Below are 24,430 nucleotides of genomic sequence, written 5' to 3' on the forward strand. Positions count from 1 at the left end.
GCTTCCAGAGCTCAACTAGATGGAAAACAGTCAAGAGGTATCACCAGTGAAACTAAGGTAAACTGCCTATGCTAAGCTATCCCTGTGTGCTGCTGCTCACTAGCTCTGTGCTTCTAAAAGAGGCGGATCCTGCCTTGGGCTCAACCCTTTTTCCCCGTCTCTGATGCTCCCTCTAGTGATGCTGTGGCTGTCACAACTGTGCTGCAGTCCCTGGTGTATGTGCAGATGTATGTACAGATGTACAAATCACTACAACACCAAAGGTAAGGTCTACTATGAACTTTAGAATTCTGTAGAATAATTTGTGTTGGATGGTGGAATTGATTAACTGCAACATTGCGCAAGTCTGAATGAATACCATTTGATTAAACAAAGCCGGCTCACAGCCATTTGTCCACCGCATGTGGGTGAAAAACATACGGCGGTAGCAACACTGGACACTGGCTTCCAGTCACTAAAGCAGCCACCTGTCATCACCCTCTGTCTCCTACAGCTATGCCAATTTTAAATCCACCTTATCAAGTTACCCTGGACGGGATTCTCCCATTCGGCGGCAGAGTGTCCACGCCGTCGGAAACGCCGGGCCGCAGGGAGTACCGATTCTGGCCCCTACAGGAAGCCAGCACGGCGCTGGAGCGGTTCTTGCTGCTCCAGCCTCCCATTCTGGCGCAATCTGTGCGCCGCGGGATCCGCACATGCTCAGTGGCACCGGCGTCAACGAGGACATGCACAGTGGCGCTGCGCCAACCCGCGCATGCGTGGTCACCCTCAACACGCCAGCCCTGATGCAACATGGCGCGGGAGGTCAGGGACCGGCACGTAAGAAAATAGGCCCGGGGAGCGAGAGGCCGACCCGCCGATCGGTGTGCCCCGATCACGGGCCAGGCCCCACCGGAGCCCCCCTCCCCACCCCACAGGCCACCTCCCGACCAAACGCGCAGAGTTCCCGCCGGCTGCGACCAGATGTGGACGGCGCCGGTGGGGCTCTGCCTTTTTAGAACGGCCGCTTGGCCCATCCGGATCGGAGAATCGGCAGTCCGCGACCGGTGGCACGTCAAACGCGCCGGTGCCAATGGCGCTGATTCCCCGCTCCGCAGAGAATCGGGTGCCGGGATTCTCCGGCCTGGCGTGGGGCGGGGAGAATCCCGCCCGCTGTATCCCATGTGCATTTGCCTTCTTTATAAGTCTCCCAAGGGGGACCTTGTCAAAGGCTCTGCTGAAATCCATGTAAACTACATCAACTGCACAATCCTCATCAACACACCTGGTCACATGCTCAAATAATTAAATCACATTTGTTAGGCATGACCTTCCTCTGACAAAACCTTGCTGGATAATCAAACCTTGCCTCTCCAAGTGGAGACAGATTCTCTCCTTCAGAATTTTCTCAAATAATTTCCCAACCACTGACATGAGACTCACTGACTTATCTCTGCAACCTTTCTTAAATAGTGGGACCAATAGTAGGAATTAAAAATTTATGTCAGCGCCTGTGCAATCTCCTCCCTCGCTTCCCACAGCATCATAGGACACAGTCTCTCCGTACCTGGAGATTTGTCCACTTTCAAGCCTGCCAACACCTCTAATACCTTGTCACTCCATATGGCAATTTGCTCAAGAACCTCACAGTCTCTCTCCCAGAGTCCGATATCTACCTTTTCATTCTATTGAGTGAAGACAGATATGCAGCATTTGTTCAACACTCTACCGATGTCCTCTGGCTCCACCCACACATTTCCCTGTTGGTCCCTAATATGCCCTTCTCTTTCCCCGGTTATCCTCTTCTCATTGATATACTTATTGAATGTTTTGGGATTTTCTCTACTTTAACCAGCTAAGCCCCCCATATCCCCTCCTGCTCTAATTGCTTTCTTAAACTCCATCCTGCACTTTATGCACTCCACTAATGCCTCCGTTGATTTGCTCCCCTTGTACTTGCTAAAAGCCTCTCCCTTCTCATTGTATCCTGAATATCCCTGGTCATCCAAGGTTCTCTGGGCTTGTCACTCCTTCCTATTACCCTCGAGGGAACATGTTGCGCCCGTACCCTCCCCATTTCCTTTTTGAACGCTCCCCACTGCTCTGCTGCAGATTTCCAGTCTACCTTGGCCAGATCCTAAATCTGCTCTCACCCAATTCACAACCTTTTTATGCAACTTGTCCATAACAAACTTAAATTGCACTATGTTGTGGTCACTATCACCAAAATGCTCCCCCACCAACACATAACTACCTATCCGGCTTCATTCCCCAGATTTAATTTCAGCACTGCGCCATTCCTGTTGGACCCAGAACATATTGAGCTAAAAGGTCCTCCTGTATACATTCAAAGAACTCCACTCCATCTAAGACCTTCACCAAGTTACTATCCCAATTAATGTTGGGAAAGTTGAAATCGCCTAATATAATTGCCCGAATACTATTTTGACACAGCTCTGCAAATTGCGCACATATTTGCTCCTGGATTTCCCGCTGACTATTTGGCGGTCCATAATAAACACCGGTCATGGGAATGTCCCTTTAAGAAATGTGTGTATTCTCAAATGGCTGCAGTGATGTCATTGTGTGGGTGGAGCTGGGCTGTGGCTCTTGTTTTTACTTTCGTTTTTGAGCTGGAAGCTGTTGTGTGGTTCTGAGTTTTACTTTCGGTTTCGACTTTTGGCTGCTGTATTCAGACTACAAGGATCTTGGAGTCTCTCTCTGCATGTTAAAAGATGTCCAGATCACTTGATACTTAACAAGTGATAACTTTTTTCTGGAAAGAACTCAAACCTACTGTTTTGGATAAAAGGATTTTGTCTGGTTTATGGATGTTTTTACTTGAGTGACACTGTAAAGGGAAGTTATTAAGGGTTAAATATAGAGTACTGTAGCTATGTGGGGTATTTATGTTTGTAGTTGATAAAAATGCTTATTGTGGGTGTTTATAAAATGATAACTGAATTTAGAATAAATGTTGTTTTGTTTAAAAGTGTTTAAGGCCTCTCTTGAATAACACCTGAAAAGTAGCCCTTGTGATCATCATAACCAAAATCTATAAACAGTTGTAGATCAGGTGAACTCCATGATACACTTTGGAGTTTTCTAAACCCTGGCCCATAACATACCTTGCAATGTGGCTTTCTTTTTTTATTCCTCCGCTCAACCCACAAAACTTCATGGCACATGTCCCGTAGGATAGGGCATCAGGGGGCTTGTTGAGCTTGCCCGGGCGAAACAAGATCTCATAATTATAGGTGGAGAGCTTGATCCTCCACCTCAGGATGTTGTCATTTTTGATCTTGCCCTGCTGTGTATTATTAAACATAAAGGCACCCGACCGTTGGTCAGTGAGGAGAGTGAATCTCCTGCCGGCCAGGTAATGCCTCCAATGTCGCACAGCTTCCACAATGGCTGGGGCCTCCTTTTCGACAGAGGAGTGCCGAATTTCGGAGGCATGGAGGGTGCGGGAAAAGAAGGCTACGGGCCTGCCCTCCTGGTTGAGGGTGGCGGCCAGAGTTACGTCTGATGCATCGCTCTCTACCTGAAAGGCGAGTGACTCGTCGACCGCGGAATCGTGGCCTTGACGATGTCCGCCTCGATGCGGTTGACGGCCTCGCGGGCCTCAGCCTCCAGGGGAAAAACTGTGGATTGAATGAGTGGGCGGGCCTTGTCTGCATAATTAGGGACCCACTGGGCATAGCAGGAGAAACACCCAGGCATCGTTTCAGGGCCTTGGGGCAGTGGGGTAGAGGGAGCACCATGAGGGGGTGCATGAGGTTGGGGTCCAGCACTAGGACTCCATTTTCCACGACATAGCCAAGGATGGCTAAGCGGTTGGTGCGGAACACGCATTTGTCTTTATTGTGTGAGATTAAGGAGTTTGGCGGTCTGGAGGAATTTTTGGAGGTTTGCGTCGTGGTCCTGCTGATCATGGCCGCAGATGGTGACCTTATCTAGGTATGGGAAGGTGGCCCGCAGTCCATAACCGGTCAATCATTCGGTCCATCTCTCGCTGGAAGACCGAGACCCCATCAGTGACGCCGAAGGGAACCGTAAGGAAGTGATAGAGGCATCCATCTGCTTTGAACGCAGTGTATTGGCGGTCCTCCGGACGGATAGGGAGCTGGTGGTAGGCGGACTTCAAGTCCACTGTGGAAAAGACTCGATACTGCGCAATCTGATTGACCATGTCAGATATGCCCGGGAGGGAGTACGCGTCAAGCTGCGTGTACCGATTGATGGTCTAACTGTAGTCAATGACCATCCTGTGCTTCTCCCCAGTCTTCACTACTACCACTCGAGCTCTCCAGGGGCTGTTGCTGGCCTCAACGACCCCTTCCCGCAGAAGCCGTTGGACCTCTGACCTGATGATGGTCCTGTCCTGTACACTGTACCATCTGCTCCTAGTGGCGACGGGTTTGCAATCTGGGGTGAGGTTTGCAAACAGGGAAGGTGGATCGACCTTAAGGGTCGTGAGGCCGCAGACAGTGTGGGATGTGGGGGGGGGGGGGGGCAATTTTAAAGTTAGGCTTTGGAGATGACACTGAAAATCCAGGCCGAGCAACAGGGTAGCGCATAGGTGGGGGAGGACGTAGAGCCGGGAGTTGCTGAACTCTACGCCTTGGACGGTGAGGGCCGCGATGCAGTACCCCCGGATTTCCACGGAATGGGATCCGGAGGCCAGGGAGATTTTCTGGGTGACAGGGTGTACCTGGAGGGAGCAGCGCCTTACCGAAGTGGGGTGGATGAAGCTCTCGGTGTTCCCGGAGTCAAAGAGGCAGGTCGTCTCATGCCCATCGATCTTCACCGTCGTCGTAGCAGTCGCGAGGTTGCAGGGCCGGGACTGATCCAGGGTGATAGAGGCGAGCTGTGGCAGATGCTGGGAGGTCCCGGGCTGGTCAGCGGTGGTGGAGGTAGCGGCAGGCGATTAACGGCCAGACGAGCAGGGGTCCTGAGGCGCCGTCCAAAATGGCGCCGAAGATGACGGCGCCCACGGGGCGCATATGGCGGGCGGCATCAAAGATGGCAGCGCCCACGGGCCGTACGTGGCTTGCGAAGGGGAAAATGGCGGCGCTCCTGGGTCGCACATGTGTGGTGTAGGAGCGCCGGGCCTGGAAACAGAAGCAAAGTGTCCTTTCTTCCCACACCCGTTGCAGGTCGCGCTCCACGCCGGGTAGCGCTGCCTGGGGTGTTTGTTTTGCCCCCAAAAATAACACTTGGGGCCCCCCCAGAGTTGACAGGCTGCCACGCGGCGCAGGCTTGCGGTGAGCTGGAGTCGGCAGCTGGTGGGGCCCACGAGGGTGCCGCGCAGTCGGGGGCGTAGGACTGAACGTTACGGGAGGCCACTTCTAACGAATTAGCGAGCTGCCTAATTCCCGCAAGATCAAGCATACCCGCTTCCAGTAGCCGCTGGCGGACATACGCAGACTTCATGCCCGTGACGTAAGTGTCTCGAATTAAAAGTTTGGTGTGCTGGACTGCCGAAACTGCCTGGCAGTCACAGTTCCTACCTAGGATGTGCAGGGCACGCCAGAAATCGTCCAGTGACTCCCTGGAGAGTTGCTGTCTCGAGGCCAGGAGGTGCCTGGCGTATACTTGATTAACTGGTCGAACATAATGTCCCTTCAGGAGCTCCATCGCTTCGGAGTAGGTGGGCGCATCCCGGATGAGGGGAAAAATGTCAGGGCTCACCCGTGAATAGAGGACTTGGAGCTTCTGCGAGTCTGAGGGTTCTTCAGCGACGGTTCTGAGGGAGTTTTCGAAGCAGGCTAGCCAGTGGTCAAAGGCGGACATAGCATTGACTGCTTGAGGGCTCAGCTGCAGGCGATCAGGCTTGATGCGGAGATACATCGTGTAAAAAATCTTGCTCAATAAATTGATGTACTGTCAATTACTACAAAGATGAGAATAGTGCAATAATCGAGGCTTTATTGAGCAAGATGTTGTGCCTCCTGTAGCTGGAACCAGAATGAGTGCAGCATCGGAAAGCACACACTTTTATACCCCGCCTGCTGGGCGGAGCCAGCAGGCAGGGATTTACCGTTGTACCCTTAATATACAGGCAGTGGCGGGATACATATATGCCACTAGTGGTGACTACCACACAAGGATCTGGCACGGCTCTGGAGGGTTACAAGGTAGCCAGGAAGGAACTCAAAAATGGACTTACAAGAGCTAGAAGGGGGCATGAAAAAGCCCTGGCGGGAAGGATTAGGCAAAACCCCAAGGCATCTACACTTATGTGAGAAATAAGAGGATGATCAGAGTGAGAGTAGGGCCGATCAGGGATAGTGGAGGGAACTTGTGCCTAGAGTCTGAGGAGATAGGGGGGGCCCTACATGAATATTTTGCTTCAGTATTCACTAGAGAGAGGGACCTTGTTGCTCATGAGAATAGCGTGAACCAGGTTAATAGACTCGAACAGGTTGATATTAAGAAGGAGGATGCGCTGGAAATTTTGCAAAGCAGCAGGATAGATAAGTCCCCTGGGCCTGACGGGATATACCCAAGGTTACTACAGGAACCGAGGGAGGAGATTGCTGCACTATTGGCGATAATCTTTGTGTCCTCACTCTTCACTGGAGTAGTACCGGATGATTGGAGGGTGGCGAATGTTGTTCCCCTGTTCAAGAAAGGGAATAGGGAAATCTCTGGGAATTACAGACCAGTCAGTCTTAAGTCTGTGGTGAGCAAAATATTGGAAAGGATTCTGAAAGATAGGATTTATGATTATTTAAAAAAACATAGTTTGTTTAAAGATAGTCAGCTTGGCTTTGTGAGGGGCAGGTCATGCCTCACAAACGTCATTGAATTCTTTGAGGATGTGACGAGACACATTAATGAAGGTCGGGCAGTGGATGTGGTGTATATGGATTTCAGTAAGGCATTTGATAAGGTTCCCCATGGTAAGCTCATTCAGAAGGTTAGGGGGCACGGGATACAGGGAAATTTGGCTGTCTGGATACAGAATTGGCTGGCCGAAAGAAAACAGAAAGTGGTAGTGGATGGAAAGTATTCCGCCTGGAGGTTGGTGACCAGTGCTTTTTGTGGTTTTTATAAATGACTTGGATGAGGAAGTGGAAAGGTGGGTTAGTAAGTTTGCCGGTGACACAAAGGTTGGTGGGGTTGTAGATAGTGTCGCAGGTTACAATAGGACATTGACAGGATGCAGAGCTGGGCTGAGAAGTGGCAGATGGAATTCAACCTAGATAAATGTGAATTGATTCATTTTGGAAGGTCGAATTTGAATGCCGAATACAGGGTAAAAGGCAGGATTCTTGGAAGCGTGGAGGAACAGAGGGACCTTGGGGTCCACATACATAGATCCCTCAGTCGCCACCCAGGTTGATAGGGTTGTTAAGAAGGTGAGTGCTGTGTTGGCTTTCATGAACAGGGGGACTGAGTTTAAGAGCTGCGAGGTGTTGCTGCAGCTTGATAAAACCCTGGTTAGACCACACTTAGAATATTGTGTCCAGTTCTGGTCGCCTCATTATAGGAAGGATGTGGACGCTTTGGAGAGGGTGCAGAGGAGATTTACCAGGATGCTGCCTGGACTGGAGGACATGTCTTATGAAGAAAGGTTGAGATAGCTAGGGCTTTTCTCCCTGGAGCGAAGAAGGAAGAGAGGTGACTTGGTAGAGGTGTACAAGGTGATGGGAGACATGGATAGAGTGGATAGCCAGAGACTTTTCCCCAGGGTGGAAATGGCTGTCATGAGGGGACATCATTTTAAGGTGATTGGAGGAAGGTATAGGGGAGATGTCAGAGGTAGGTTCTTTACACAGAGTGGTGAGTGTGTGGAATGCACTGCCAGCGGAGGTGGTGGAGTCAGAGTCATTAGGGACATTTAAGCGACTTTTAGACAGGCACATAGACAGCAGTAAATTAAAGGGGTGTAGGTTAGGTTGACCTTAGATTAGGATAAATGGTCGGCACAACATTGTGGGCCGAAGAGCCTGTACTGTGCTGCACTGTTCTATGTTCTATATCTAAAATTTTACTGTCAAAAGCAAAATACTGAGGATGTTGGGAATCCAAAATTGAAAAGTACGGAGTAGGTCTGGGGAGACAAACACAGAGTTAATATTGCAGGTCGATGACCTTTGCCAAAACATTCTGGAGAAAAAAAGTTCATCTTTTCTTCCCAAGAGGATGGGGAGAGAAAGCCTAAATATGAAATAACAAAGCACCAAAGTTGAATTAACATAGCCACGCTATGTTGGCCACGCTATGGGGACCAGACAGAACGGAATCAGTGGGGGTCTCCCAGGAGATTGGAGGCCCCTAGGTGCATGCCCTGTGGGCAGGATGGGACGCTGGCGCTGCTGGTACCACCTTGGCACTGCCACCTGGCATCCTGGCAGTGCCACCTGGGTGCAAACATGGCACTGCCAGGGTGCCAAGCTGGCACTGCCAAGGGGTCACACTGGCATTTTTTGATCAGTGGTGATCGGGCCAGGGGTGCCCTGCGCAGATGTTTGGAGCTGGGGGGGGGGGGGGGGATCTGAGGTCGCTTCAGGGGCTCCAGAGAAAAATGGCGCCCAGTCTCTCGTTACACTGAGGAGTTCCAGCGAGCAGAGCTCCTCCGTGTACAAAACGGTTCGGCGAGGGGAGCTCATCAGTGTACAAAAAGGGGCTATGCATTGGCTCGGCCGTCCGTTGCCGTGATCTAACCTGGGTTCTGTTTTATAGTAATGTGTTTCTCGACGTTGCGAGTGCCGGCAAACGCGCAGCTAAACACACTTGCTTTGGAACTTTATTCCCAATTAGTTACATTTGCCCATAGTGTCCACAATTCTCAATCAACCGTGAATGAAATGCAGTGTCAAAGCACATCAAATAACACGCGTTTAAAGTTTATAGCTGAAGAAACACTGCAGGTTTTTAATTGTCAGTTACAGCATCACATTTTTGATCTATACATCCCTTACACATTACTGCAAGCTTTCTCTCCAAAACACCCGACCAGAACCATTTAGCAATTTAAGTGATTTCACATGTGACTGTGCAAAGTAAAAGTACCAACAATTTTTTTCACATCACTGCTTCTATTTATAGCGTGTTAATCCTTCCTAGTTAGCAATTTAAAATTTTGCTATGCACACATATTAAAAGTTTATATAACAATTTGTTTTCCTCACTGATTTTCTCTCCTCCTTGGGGCCTCTATAGGTACAATTATTCTAGATGTCCTGATTTAGGATCATTTGTATGCGAGTCTTGATAGTGAGTATTGCCAGGCTTTTCGGACATCTAACCCAAGTATAACACTGCCCTCATCCAAATTCTGCCTCTTCTGGCTTCCAGCAGGGGTCAGTGAATACTGAACAGCAAAAAGAACCTCAACTCAAGTACACAGCTCAGTTGTAATCCCACTACTGCTTCCATTGCTGGTATCAGTTAATTCAGCACAGTCCAGGGATCAAACCCAGGAGCTTCAATAAATCTGACACCAGCTGAGATGCATCTGAGGAGGAACTATTGAGAGAAAATTGTACGAACTCTGGTGTAACTCATCCAGAAATCACTGAACACAGGAGAGGTGCCTGAAGGATGGCAGTGGATGTGACACTCACACATTTCAATAGGGCCTTTGATAGTGACCCCAGGAAGTTAAACATAAGATAGGAATCTGTAGAATTATATTTATAATAGATATGGCATGAGTTGATTGAAAGTCCCTCTACCACCATTCTCTAGGTTCTGTCATCAGCCTGTAAGAATGTTGGTTACACAGTGATGAGTTTTGTTTAATACCTAACATTTAAGGTGTATGGAAAATTAAATAGTTGAGGGAAAACTGGTTGACAATAAACTGAGACTATTATAGCCATGTAATACAGCTGTAATTAACACTTCTCAGATGACATGTAAGAAGTGATCAAAATTTAACAAAAATAGTGAGGTAATCCTGTCACTTAATAAAATCATTGATTTACTTAGAATATACTATGTACAGTTCTGATCACCACAGACTAAAAGGCCATTGAAAGGATTCAGAAGAGGGAAGCCAGAATAGCTGAGGGGATGGAAGTTTGGACTACGAGAAGTGATTGGATATTTTCACTGGAGAAAAGGTTGAGATGTGGGTTGCGATTCTTGTTGCGCCCAGAACGGAGCTCGTTGCAATGGGTGAATCCCACGAGATCCCCAAATTTGGCTTTGTGTCGGGCAGATAGAGTGTCACCCGACTCGCTCTGCTCTGTGCGATGTGAATGAAATGAAATGAAATGAAATGAAAATCGCTTATTGTCACAAGTAGGCTTCAAATGAAGTTACTGTGAAAAGCCCCTAGTCACCACATTCCGGCGCCTGTTTGGGGAGGCTGTTACGGGAATTGAACCGTGCTGCTGGCCTGCCTTGGTCTGCTTTCAAAGCCAGCGATTTAGCCCTGTGCTAAACAGCCCCTATAAATGGAAAGAGGAGACAGGAGAAATTATTTCATACACCTTTCCTTCATTTTCCCTCAAATAATAAACGCTTATTTTCACAAGTAGGCTTCAATGAAGTTACTGTGAAAAGCCCCTAGTCGCCACATTCCGGCGCCTGTTCAGAGAGGCCGGTGCGGGAATTGAACCCGCGCTGCTGCCTTGTTCTGCATTACAAGCCAGCTGTTTAGCCCATTATGCTAAATCAGCCCCTGATTGATGTGGATATGGATCACACTCTCACTGGGCATGCTCCAGATAATGATACTTAAATGAGTCATCAAGCTTATTTAACTACCCGGGCAACACTTTCACCCGGCGCTGGGGAGTCAATGGCTGCACTTGCTAGACCTTGCCAGGATATCGTTTACCACTGTTTTCCACAAACATGGACCAGGCGTGATGGCACCTTAGGGCCTGTTGCAGGCCATTAGAGACCCCTGGGTGGTCAGAGAGATGGCAGGGTAGTACCCTGGACTCCTCCTGGCAGCTGGGCAGCTTGGCCCTGCCACTGCACCTGGCTGGCACTGCCAGGGTTCCTGAAGCACTGTCAGAGTGTCAGGCTGGTTGTATCTAGGTGCCAGGTGAGCACTGTCAGGGGTCAGGCCCAGAGGCCTGGGGGCCTTGCCAATTAAAATTGGGAGTGAGGGGGGGTTGAAGAGGGGTTCAGAAGTCGGGGCACCCTGAGCTGAGAGGGGCCGGTCCTACAGGTGAGCTCATCATTATTATATGGACTCAGCGGGGAGAAGTTCCTTGGTGGTCCAAAAAACAGCAAAGTGCCAGTGAATATCAGGGTGAATTCCGGTGCTGCAGTTGGCGAGAAACGGCAGGGAGGTACTGCCAGGTTTTCCAGCTAGCGGGAACACTTGATCTGCAAATGGGAGAATCGCGCCCTTGTGTCGAGGTGTGTTTGGCAGAAAAAGAGGTTATGATAATTAATTGACAACTCCATCATTGTGGTGTTATCCACCTACCAGAATGGTAGAAAGAAAGCTAGGTGGACTGTGATGTTTTAGTCTTGCTGATTTTATGAAACTAGAAAGAAAACCAGGAAACATTGATGTATCACCAATATGCTCATAGTACTCGTGCAATATTAAACTATGGCAGCATTGTTCAGTTGCTTTCAAATGAGAAGTCAAGCCTGTCCATGTGGATGATGAACATCCTAAGCCATTACTTAATGAAGTTCAGTGACATCAGACATCCAGACCAACAATTAACAGCAATTAACATCCAAAGCAGATTAATTGGTGATTCAACTCATTGTTTTACCAGAACCTGGTTGTACACAAAACAACCACCAAATTTTCTCAGAGTAACAATGACTCCACTTCAGTAACAAGTCATTGAAGTTGCAAGAGAGTTGGCGAGAGGCTTTATCGACTGAAACCTTAATATATCATAGAATCCCTACAGTGCAGAAGGAGGCCATTCAGCTATCAAGTCTGCACCAGCCCTTGCCCTGATAGAGCATCTTCCAATCCCCCACTCCTATCCCCGTAACTCCACCTAACCTTTTGGGCAATATTAGCATGGCCAATTCACCTAACCTGTACATCCTTGGACTGTGGGAGGAAACCGGAGCACCCAGGGGAAACCCACGCAGACATGGGGAGAAAGTGCAAACTCCACCAGCCACCCAAGGTCGGAATCGAACCTGGATCCGTGGTGCTGTGAGGCAGCAGATCTAACCACTGTGCCACCCTCTTCAGCAATTTATATAATTTTTCATGCACCGATAGTCAAAAACACTGTCAAATGTTTAATTGCAGTCAATTTGTAAAATTCAAAGTACTCTAAATGATATTCAAAATATTTTTGATATCTTAAAATTAGACACTTTAAACTTTTATTTTCAAAATATGTCATTAGTTAAGTGTTTAAACACATGTTCATTCACATTAACATTTTATTTCAACTCATCACTTAACTCCTCATTATCTTACGATGCTTTGTATAAATATGAAATTATTTCCAATTAAATGCTGATTCTGATATTGGCATCAAGTCCCAAAGCCACCAGTATCAGGTTTCGGCATGCTAATAAACTGCTCCGCACAGGCATACAAAGCATTCCAAGTATTGGAGGAACTGATAGGAATCTCAGCATTTGGTGTCATCCTGCTAGTCCCTTCGTGTTTCTTCAATGTCTGCTCCCACAGGAATGTGGAAAGTAACAAAGTCCTGCCATAAATTCCACCCTTATCAACACTCCACGGCTATGCAAGATTAGCCCTAACCTGCCATCTAGATTCTCTTGGGGGGTTTTAAATCAAAGCGGATTTGGGCCATTTTTCAAATTATTTCAGTTATTTTAATATTTACATAAACGCAGAGTGGCAGGCTGAAGGAGTCAAGTGCAGTGTTGAAATTAAGTAGGGTTCAAGGGTGGGGAATAATTCATCCCACATTTTGATATCATCTATTCTGGCAGCCATCCGTTCATCCAGTGTCAGCCACAGGCTCGGTCAGTGGTATTCTTGCCTCTAGGTCACAGGGTTCTAGGTTCAAGGTCCACTCCAGGGCTTGAACACAAAAAACAAGATGGACACTGCAGTGCAGTACTGAGGGGGGCGTCTCACTGCCAGAATTGCCAGCTTTTGGATGAGACATTAAACTGAGACCCCATCTACCTGCTCGGGCTGATGTAAATGATCCCATGGCACTATTTTGAAAAGGAGTAGGATGGTATCTCAGGCGTCCTAGTCAATATTTCTCCAACCAGCATCATAAAAGATTAATTATGTGGTCATTATCCCATTGCTGTTTGTGGGGCCTTGGCATGTACAAATTGCTGCATTCCCTACATTGCAACAGTGGCTGCACTGCAAAACGTCCGAAGTCCACATTACAATTTATAAAACTGCCAGTGGTGACACTGCTTTTCCAAAACAAAGGTGCCAGATTGTTGTGACCATGAAATGGCAGTGGGAGGGGAAGGGGAGATCAACAAATTTAGAAATTGATGCCATGGGTCTAAGAGCACACTTGGAAATTGGACACAAGTGCAATTAATCCTCTCTCTCGTCTTCCCCCAAAGTCAACACTTAGCCTCCATCACCGATACTTCCCCAAGATAAAAAGTGCTGCCTATTTCACCCTCGCTAACTACAGCTAAACAATGATTGTTTAAACAGTTTATTGCAAATATCCATATTCTCATACTTAGTGACACAGGATTTTCAGTATCTTATTAAAGTAACAATCTTGAAAGAAGCAGAATGTGCAACTGGAAAATTATGGGCTTGTGAAACAGACACACATTTAATTACATGGAATATACAATTCAACCAGTCCAGAATTTGGAGAAGTAGGCAATTCAGCCATTCGAGCCTGCTCCACCATTCAATCAGATCATGGCCGATCTCTTCCTAGTCTCAAATCCACCTCCACACATGTTCCCCATATCCCTTTAACCTGTTTGTTTTTTTTTTAAATCAGAAATATATCTCCTTCTTGAAACCATTTAATGACTCTGATTCCATTGCACTATGGGGCAGCGTGTTACACAAATTTACCACACTCTGCAAGAAGTAGTTCCTCTTCATCTCAGTTTTAAATCTTCTGCCTCTCAACCTATATCCATGGCCCCTTGTTCTAGATTGCCCCACAAGAGGGAACATTTGGTCCACATTTACTTTATCAATCCCATTTAGTATTCTATACACCTCGATCAGATCCCTCCTACCTCATTCTTCTAAAGCAAGTATAAGTCCAAACTGTTTAATCTCTCCACATACTTCAACCCGCTCACCCCAGAACCAATCTGGTGAACCTCCTCTGAACTGCCTCCAATGCCACCACATCCTTCCTCAAATAAGGAGACCAGAACTGGACAAAATACTCCAGATATGGTCTCACCAGCACCCTACACCATTGCAACAACACTTGTCTACTTTTATACTCCAGTCCTTTCGCAATAAACGCTAACATTCCATTTGCCTTTTTAATTACATGATGTACCGCTTTTGCGATTTGTGAACAAAGGCACCCAGATCCCTCTGCCCAGATGCATTTTGAATTTGTTTTCCGTTTAAATAACTTGCCTTTCTATTTTCTGGGCCAAAATGGATCACCTCACACTTAACTACATTAAACTCCATCTGCCAAATTTTGGCCCAATTTCCTAGCCTATCTATACCCATTTGTAAAATGTTTATCTCTTCACTACCTGCTTTCTCACCTATTTTAGTATCATCCACAAATTTTGTTATGTTATACTCTGTCTCTGCTTGCAAATCATTTATATAGATTGTAAACAGTTGAGGTCTGAGGACTGACCCCTGCGGCACCCCACTAGTTACAGTTCGCCAGCCAGAGAAGGACCCATTTATCCCGACCCTCAGCTTTCTGTCAATCAGCCAATCCTCAATCCAATCTAGTCCTCTACCCCCAATCCCCTGCGATCTCACCTTATGGATCAGTCTTTTATGCGACACTTTGTCAAACACCTTCTGAAGGTCCAGATAGACCACATCCACAGGTTTCCCATTAGTCACCTTACTGGTTACGTCGTCAAAGAGCTCAAGCAAGTTTATCAAGCATGACTTACCCCTCATGAAACCATGCTGACAATGGTGGATTGAGCTTTTTCTTTCCAAATGTTCAGTCATCTCCTCCTGAATGACAGATTCCTGCAACATCCGCAGCATAGAGGTCAAGCTAACTGGTCTGTAGTTTCCTACTTTTTGCCTCTCGCCCTTTTTGAATAGGGACATCAGATTAGCATGTTTCCAATCCACCAGGATCCTCCCAGAATCCAGGAAATTCTGAAATATCATAATCAATGAATCCACTATCTCTGCTGTCACCTCCCTTAATACCTTAGGATGCAGACCACCAGGTCCTGGAGACTTATCTTCCTTTAATCCCATCAATTTATTCAATACTGTCTTTTGAGGAAAAGAGTTCCAGAGATTCAGAACCGAGACAGAAAAAACATCTCATCTTGGTCTTAAATGAACGAGACCCTATGTTTATAAAGTGACCCCTAGTTCCACAAAGAGGAAACATCCTCTCCACATCCACCCTGTCAATATCCTCACGATCTTAAACGTTTTGATCAAGTTGCCTTGTATTCTTCTAAACTTCTTTCCTCATAAGAAAACCCGCTCATTCCTGGTATGAGTCTACCAAACCTTCTCTGAACTGCTTCTAACACATTTACATCTTTCCTTAAATATGGAGATGAATACTTTTATTTCAACTTCAAATTATACACCCATTCTGGAAGTTTAGGAATGTTTTCCTGATGTTTGTTGCAGTTCTCCAAGTTCTGACTACCCACACCTCCCTCCAATTTGGTATCATCAGCAAATCTGGAAACCGCTGTTTGGTTCCAAAGCCTAAACTGTGCCGCACTGTCTCATTTAAAAAGTACAAATTATAATTGCTGATTATTATGGCAAAGTGAATAAAAGCATGAGGAAACACAGCCGAATTTGGCGGGGGAAGAAAAGAAAGGTGGGGGGGGGGGGGGGGAGAGAGAGAGAGAGAGAGAGAGAGGAACACTACCCCAAAACCACACGCCAAGCCGGAGGGCGGCAGAATGCAAATAGGCGAAATTAAGGGAAGGAAAAGACAAACCTTTCTGTATTGTACAGTGAATAAACACGACCAACAATGTCCATAACTGTTTATAAATTTTGAAAATGGCAATAAAAAGATTTTTTTTAAAGTATCTGAAGATTGTAGCAACAAATTAAACTTTGGCGTGTGCTACTAATTCTGGAACAACTCTTTTCCATCTGAAGTAAAACTGGAAGTGGTACAAACTGATCAATGAACTTTAAAACATGCATGCATAGTAATCTTGGTGTTCCTACCCTTGTGGTGAGAGTTTATCCAGCCAACCTTCTTTTGTCTTCTTCGCTATACCATAGAAGCAAGCATAGGGTGATATTGATTCATTCTCAACATCGATTGCACCATAAGTAGATTCTCCTGTGCCATCATCCTCCCAGTGGCCAATACTTTGCTTATATGCTGCTTGAATGCTGCAACAGTCTTTTGACACTGCCGGATCAGCTGACCTCGGTTTGCACATAGTGTCGCCGACTGTAGCGTATTCCATTTCAGACTCATCGTCTGGTGCACAATGTTCCGAGTGTGAGAATACCTGCTCAACATTGTTGTTACTCAATTTTGCACCATGGTAGTTCCTGAAAAAACATGAAGTATTGTGTTATTTCTTTTCCCTGAGAGTCACTTTACTCACATCAGTAACCTTTGGTAAGGTTGTCCAGCTGTTCCCCATTGAGAAGGACACCAATATACAGTGGTAACGTTGTCTCAGTTGGTGGCACCCTTGCCTCGGAAATCAAAAAGTTGTGGCCTCAAGTTCTATTGCTAGACTTGAGTCCAACAATCTAAGCTAACAGTCCAGGGCAGTGCTGAAGGAGTGCCACACTGTCAGGGGTGCTGTCCTGTTAAACCGAGGGCCCGTCTGCCCTCAGGTAAAAGATTCCATTGCGCTATTTTGAACAACGCAGAGGAACTCTCTCCGGTGATTTGGTAAATATTCATCCGTCAATCAACATCGTAAAAAGAGATTAACTAGTCATTATCACGACTGTTTCAATTTGCTTTGTGTAAATTGGTTACCACGTTTCATATATTTGAACAGTGACTGCACTTGATTGGCTGTATAGTGCTCTTTACTTCCAGCGGTGGTCAAAGGAGCTGTATAAATGTAAGTGCTTCTTGACTCCAGCTGGAGTCAAGGCAAGCAGTGTACAGCTGCAACAATATTCTATTGTTCTGCTTTTCAGACATTAACTGAGCTGTCGTGTACTCCCAGTAATTTGTATTTTGTTTAGTCAATATATTTATACAACTTAATTGAGAGTCAAAGCATTTATTTTACTCTCACTGCTCCCTTTCCATATTCTACATTTTTCTCACTTCAGCAGCAGAGTCCGATTAATACATTTTTTAAAAGAAGCTGAAAATAACTGCAGCTAAACATTTCACTGAACTAGCAGGTATATTGGGCCCCATCAAACGGCCTCCTCACAAATCCCACGAGAGACCTCTCGCAAGATTTGCGACGTTCGGGATGCCTCACAAGATCTAATGAGATCTCGCTAGATGTTGCAATCTGGATTTTGCCCTCACTGGGCAGGATCCAGATCTGCATAACATGTCTGAGCTGGAGTTTCCCAAGGCCGGGACATGCCTGGGAGACCGTGCAATGCCGCCGTTTAGCACTGCCTACACAAACCATCAGGGACCCTCGGGTGGTCGGGCTCTGGGCAGGTTGGTACCCTAGCACTCCTGCTGACATCTGGGCACCACCAGCCTGGCATCTAGGCACCCTGGAACTGCCACCCTGGCAATGGCAAGGTGCCTGAGTGGTGCTGGCAAGGTTACTGCCAGGGTGCCAGGCTGGCAGTGCCAAGTTGCCAGGTTGACACTGCCAGGGATCGGGCCTGGGAATGCCCTGCCCTTATGTGGTGGGTTGAAGGGGGCTTGAGGACCCCATAACAAATACCTGGAAGGTCCAGCGATTGGAGGGATTAAGTACTTGAAGGGGTTTAAATGCATTGAATAGGCTTTTTATCAATTTTGCTTCCAATTAGTGAAGTCTGGAACAGACACTCAGAAATGTATGTATTTCATCTCAGGATGGCTCCCAAAATCCACCCATGATGGATACAGAGTTATTTGGCGGGGAGGGTGTAAAGGCAAAGGTGAAGAGCATGGGTTAGTGTATGGGTTAGCAGTAAAATGGCACTGAGGCTATAAAGGACAATGGGGATCAGAGGGGGTCATGGTTTGGTGTCTCAACCATGTAAAAAGCATTTCCACAAAGTGGTTCAGGCTTAAGAATGTGCGCGTCTGTATGTAGTCTCCCCTTTTAATTGGCAAGTGGTTCAATTTAAAAGTAACTAGCAGAAAAATTTAGTCTGAAAGATAAAGATTAGTTCATTGAAAAATATTGCTGAAAGTTACTAAAGGAAAAGTGATAAAGTTACCAACTAAATTACAGTTACTTAGATTAAAATGCAGATAAAGATACAAGTGTTTAAAGGTGAGATTTCAAATCAGTCTTGGTCAGATATAATTGCAGGCCTTTTGCTTGAATTCTTTCTTTCTGTAGTGAAAGGACAGAAACTTAAATTTCAGTTTAGGAGCTCCGATGGCTTATGAAGTTGAAGAATCAGAAATGTCTTTGTAGGTGCAGAGAATATTCTGGGAGAGAGTAAAGGCTCCTTTCCTTATTACAGGCAGAAAGTACCAACACTGGAAGGTCCCCTGGGGATGATATTTCTGGATGTTCTACTCTGCAACTCCCAATGGCAGGGAAAGCCAGCTCTTACATATAGTTTATGGCTTTTCAGCTGAGAGCTGTCTGCTGCTATTGTCCCTCACATTTCCATAAAAAGTGGCTTCTTATGGCCTCCTTTACACAGTCCAAAACCAAAATGGCTGTTGTCCCAAACTGACAAAACAAGGCTTCCATATCAGCCTCGGTCTGGGGATTGGAGGGGGGAGGAAGAACAGTCCTATCCAGTATGACATCACTAGAAGAGTCATGTGATCCAGTCTCAGTTTTGCTTTGGTCTTTGAGAACACAGCACATACAGCTCTGCTAATAATGTCATTGAGCTTCCTACCTTAGTCTCAATGCTCTCAAGTGCCGAGTTTAAATAAATGTATCAAAATGAGTTCACACAATCCCTTATGAGTGATTGGTGCCTTTGCATCATGATAAAAATACAACATGGTGTTCAACAGTGGTCAAACAGTGTGGCAGCAAGAGTAAGTAGAATTACTACATGGTGAACTGCCTTAGGTTGTGCTACATGGCATAAGATGACCCTTGGTGTTTTGGGCAGATAGCAGCGAGTACACGATGTTGGAGTGTCGTAATCACTACACAGTCACTGCTCAGAAAAGCTCTGAAGACAGAATGCAGAGGCAGTGCTCAAACAACAATATAATAAGCAGAGAGATCCATTGTGATGTGATTGTGGTGCGTCGGGTTTGCAGAGTAGGGAAATGTTTCTGACTCGTGCTCTTGACTTGGGAGCAAAATCTCAGCCCACGTTCTCCACTTCACTCACCAAGTCCAGTTGGAGCTTGCAATGCCTCACAAACTCTACCTAAAAGAACATGATTTTCTGTTCTCAATGTTTTCTAATTTTAGTCATACTCGCCTTCATTTTAAACCCCTCACTGGCTAACCTACACAATAAACAACAGCAGTTTCAGAAGAGTTCTGTAATACATTGTGATTGACTTCTGACCTCTTAGACATACCCTTAAATTCAAAGATAAAAGTAAATTACTGCAGATGTTGGAATCTGAAACAAAAACAGAAAATACTGGACAATCTCAACAGGTCTGACAGCATCTATGGAGAGAAAATGGAACTAACATTTTGAGTCTTGATGGCTCTTTGGCAGGGCTGGAGAGAATTGGAAATAGGGTCAGATTTATATTGTTGTGGGGGGAGAGTGGAGCAGTGGGGCTGGCTGGAGGACCAGCGATGGGTAGAGATTGATAAATATGTCACGGATAGAAAGACAAAGGGAATGTAAATAATGGTGATAATGACTAAGAAGGGTGCTTATCTTGCCACATGAAGAGATCAGAATATATTAATGGCCGAACAAAGATGGGTAGTGTATCAAAGGACAACTAGTCTTACAACACCAGGTTAAAGTCCAACAGGTTTGTTTCGACGTCACTAGCTTTCGGAGCACTGCTCCTCCTTCCTTCACCTGAGGAAGGAGCAGCGCTCCGAAAGCTAGTGACATCGAAACAAACCTGTGGACTTTAACCTGGTGTTGTAAGACTTCTTACTGTGCTCACCCCAGTCCAACGCTGACATCTGCACATCAAAGGACAACTAGGAACAGGGAACAGATGGCCCAAATGGGGTGGGGTGAGGAGGGACAATGGTGAGGGAAAAACGGATGGATGGAAGAAATGAAAATGAATTGATAGAAATAAAAATGGGGTGAAGGTGGTAGAGAGAGTTGTTGAACTCAATGTTATGTCCGGAAGGCTGTAACGTGCCTTATCGGAAGCTAAAGTGCTGTCCCTCCATTTTGTGCTGGTCTTCACTGGAACACTGCAACTTGCCAAGGATGGACGTGTAGACGTGAAAGCAGGACGGTGAGTTGAAATGGCAAACGACAGGAAGGTCTGGGTCCTGCTTGCGGATGGACTAATGATGTTCTGCAGAGCGATCACCCAGACTCTCCAATGTAGAGTTGACTGCAATGGGAGCAGTAAATGTAATAGACCAGATTGAAGGAGGTGCACGTGAAGCGATGCCTCACCTGAAACGAGTGTTTAGGCCCTTGGATGGTGAGCAGGGAGGAGGTTAAGGGGCAGGGGTTACCCCTTCTGCGATTGTATGGGAAAGCGCTGTGGAAAGAGGGTGAGGTGCTGGGTGTAGGAACGTTTCCAGGTCCAACGAGAACATGAAGCGGCACAGATAGGCGCTTCTGTGGACGGGAAAGAGACTCCAGGATGGTATGCTGCCTCCTTGGTGCCAGAGTCAAGGATGTCTCTGAACAAAACACAGGGCACCCTGAAAGGAGAGCACAAAAATAAGGGAACAACATCACCCTGTATGCTCAAACACAATGGTTTGAAGTCTATTTCTTTCAACCCCAGAGGTATAGGGGGTAAGGCAGATGAACTTAGAGCACTTATTTGTACTTGGAATTACGATGTTGTGGCTATCACAGAAACATGGTTAAAGGAAGGGCAGGAATGGCAGCTGAATGTTGGAAGATACAGAAGCTTCAGGAGAGATAGAGAGGGATGCAAAAGGGGTGGGAGAGTAGCATTACTGGTTAAGGAGAATATTATAGCCGTACTGCGGGAGGACACCTTGGAGGGCTCATATAATGAGGCAATCTGGGTAGAGCTTAGAAACAGGAAGGGGGCAATCACAATGTTGGGCGTTTATTCCAGGCCCCCCAACTGCCAGCGAGAGATAGAGGAGCAGATAGGTAGAGAGATTTTGGATAAGTGCAAAAGTAATAGGGTTGTTGTGATAGGGGATTTTAATTTCCTCTGTATTGACTGGAACCCACTTAGTGCTCAGGGTTTGGATAGGGCAGAGTTTGTAAGGTGTATCCAGGAAGCCTTCTTGGTGCAATATGTAGATAGTCCGACTAGGGGAGGGGCAGTACTGGATCTGGTATTGGGGAATGAGCCTGGAAAGGTGGTTGAGGTTTCAGTAGGGGAACATTTTGGGAGTAGTGACCACAATTCCACAAGTTTTAGGGTACTTCTGGATAGGGATGAGGGTAACCCTCTCATTAAGGTGCTAAACTGGGGAAAGGCAAATTACGATAACATTAGACAGGAATTGAAGAATTTGGATTGGGTGCGGCTGTTGGATAATAGGTCAACATCAGACATGTGGGAATCTTTCAAGCGACAGTTGATTAGGATTCAGGAAAGTCACGTTCCTGAGAGAATGAAGGATAAGTATGAAAAGTTTAAAGAGCCTTGGATAACGAGGGATATTGTGAACCTCATCAAAAAGAAAAAGACGACTTTTGTACGGTCTAGCAGGGTGGGAACGATCAAAACCCGTGAGTATAAAGAAAGTAGAAAGGTACTGAAGCGGGAAATTAGGGGGGCTAGGAGGAGTCATGAAAAGTCCTTGGCAAGTAGGATTAGGATGAATCCCAAAGCTTTTTATTCATATGTAAAAAGCAAGAAGGCGGCCAGGGAAAAGATTGGACCACTTAACAACAGTGGGGAATATATGTGTTGACCCAGAGGAAATGGGCGAGGTATTAAATGAATACTTTGCATCAATGTTCACGAAAGAAAGGGACTTTGTGGAAGTTGATTCTTGGGTAGGGTGTGTGGACAGTTTGGATCATGTTAACATGGAAAAGGAAGAGGTATTGGGTCTTTTAAAATATATTAAGGTAGATAAGTCTCCTGGGCCGGATGGGATTTATCCCAGAATACGGAGTGAAGCAAGGGAGGAAATTGCTGGGGCCTTGACTGACATCTCTGTATCCTCATTGGCTACAGGTGAGATCCCAGAGGACTGGAGAATAGCTAATGTGGTACCGCTGTTTAAGAAAGGTAGCAGGGATAACCCTGGAAACTATAGGCCGGTGAGCCTCACGTCGGTAGTAGGTAAATTATTGGAGAGAATTCTCAGGGACAGGATTGATATCCATTTGGAAACAAATGGACTCATAAGTGATAGCATGATTTTGTGAAGGGGAGATCATGTCTCACTCACTTGATCGCATTTTTTGAGGAGGTGACAAAGATGATTGATGACGGCACGGTGGTGGATGCTGTTTACGTGGACTTCAGTATAGCCTTTGACAAGGTGCCTCATAGAAGACTGGTACAAAAGGTGAAGTCACACGGGATTAGAGGTGAGGTGGTAAGATGGATACTGAACTGGCTCAGTCACAGAAGGCAAAGGGTAGCAGTAGAAGGGTGTTTTTCTGAATGGAAGGTTGTGACTAGTGGTGTTCCACAGGGATCGATGCTTGGGTGTCTGTTGTTTGTACATAAACGGTTTGGAGGAAAATGTAGCTGGTCTGATTAGTAAGTTTGAGGATGACACCAAGCTTGGTGGAGTGGCAGATAATGTTGAGGAGTGTCAGAAGATACAGCAGGACATAGATAGGTTGGAGACTTGGGCAGAGAAATAGCAAATGGAGTTTAATCTATTTTGGTAGGCCTAACAGAGGGGAAATATACCGTAAATGGTAAAACTCTTCGGAATATAGAAAGTCAGAAAGTTCTGGGCGTGCAAGTCTACAGATCTTTGAAGGTGGCAACACAAGTGGACAAGGCAGTCAAGAAAGCGTACGGAATGCTTGCCTTCATTGGACAGAACATAGAGTATAAAAACTGGCAAGTCATACTACAGTTGTATAGAACCTTGGCAAGGCCGCACTTGGAATATTGCGCACAATTCGGGTCGCCACACTACCAGAAGAATGTGGAGGCTTTGGAGAATGTGCAGAGGGGGTTTACCAGGATTTTGCCTGGTCTGGAGGGTGGTAGCTATGTGGAGAGGCTGAATAGACTCGGACTGTATTCATTCGAAAGGCGGAGGTTGAGTGGCGACCTGATTGAGGTCTACCAAATTATGAGGGGCATGGATATAATGGATAGGCAGGCACTCTTTCCCAGGGTGGAGGGGTCAGTCACCAGGGGGAATAGGTTTAAGGTCCTTGCGGCAAAGTTTAGAGGAGATGTGCGAGGCAGGTTTTTACACAGAGGGTTGTGAATGCCTGGAACGCATTGCCAGGGGAGGTTGTGGAAACAGATACATTAATGGCATTCAAAAGGTATCTTGACAAATACATGGATAGGATGGGTATAGAGGGATACGGCTCAAGGAAGTGCTGAGGGTTTTGGCAAAGGTTGGTATCATGACCGATACAGGCTTGGAGGGCTGAAGGGCTTGTTCCTGTGCTGAATTGTTCTTTGACCTTTGTTCAAAACAATTGTTGATATACCGATAAAAGAGTTGTGGGGTGGAACCAGAGTAGGACTGGAACAGGGAATGTTCCACATAGGCCATGGACAGGCAAAATTGGAACCCATGCGGGTACCCACAGCCACACCTTTGGTTTGGAGGAAATGAAACATATTAAAGGAGAAATTGTTCAATGAGAGGACAAATTCAGCTAGACAGAGGAGTGATGATGATGAATGGGGATTATTACAATACTTTTTCTTCCCTTCTCACCAGTTTCATTCCAATTTGCTAGCATTTTGCGAATGCATATGCCTAATATTTTTCCATATTTAGCTGTGCCCTGACGCTTAATAAAAGCTTTCTGAAAGTCCAGGTACACTACATCCTTTGCATTTTCCTCACTGACCACATATGTCACTGGCACAAAGAACTAGGAGATTTGTAAAATGCAATCTCTCGGAGTAAAAGTTGTGATGGCTGCGTTTATTTATTTTCTCATAGTAATTTCACCTTTAAAGACTCCAAATTCTTTCTCCTAACACAGATGTCTGTAATTATCTGGTTGGCCTAGTGTCCTTTT

General features: G+C 46.2%; 1 protein-coding gene across 4 annotated transcripts in view; it reads right to left on the reverse strand.

Annotated features, from left to right (window-relative positions):
* The window catches only part of arap2 (ArfGAP with RhoGAP domain, ankyrin repeat and PH domain 2), a 604,005-nt gene that overhangs the window by 413,957 nt on the left and 165,618 nt on the right, over window positions 1-24,430 (reverse strand). For all 4 annotated transcript variants that reach the window (XM_072496549.1, XM_072496548.1, XM_072496547.1 and 1 more), the window contains one exon: window positions 16,238-16,573. In XM_072496549.1, coding sequence (XP_072352650.1) covers window positions 16,238-16,573 — 336 coding nt within the window. The remainder of the gene's footprint in view (window positions 1-16,237; window positions 16,574-24,430) is intronic.

Source organism: Scyliorhinus torazame, chromosome 3 (assembly GCF_047496885.1).
Source record: "Scyliorhinus torazame isolate Kashiwa2021f chromosome 3, sScyTor2.1, whole genome shotgun sequence".
Lineage (NCBI taxonomy): Eukaryota > Metazoa > Chordata > Chondrichthyes > Carcharhiniformes > Scyliorhinidae > Scyliorhinus > Scyliorhinus torazame.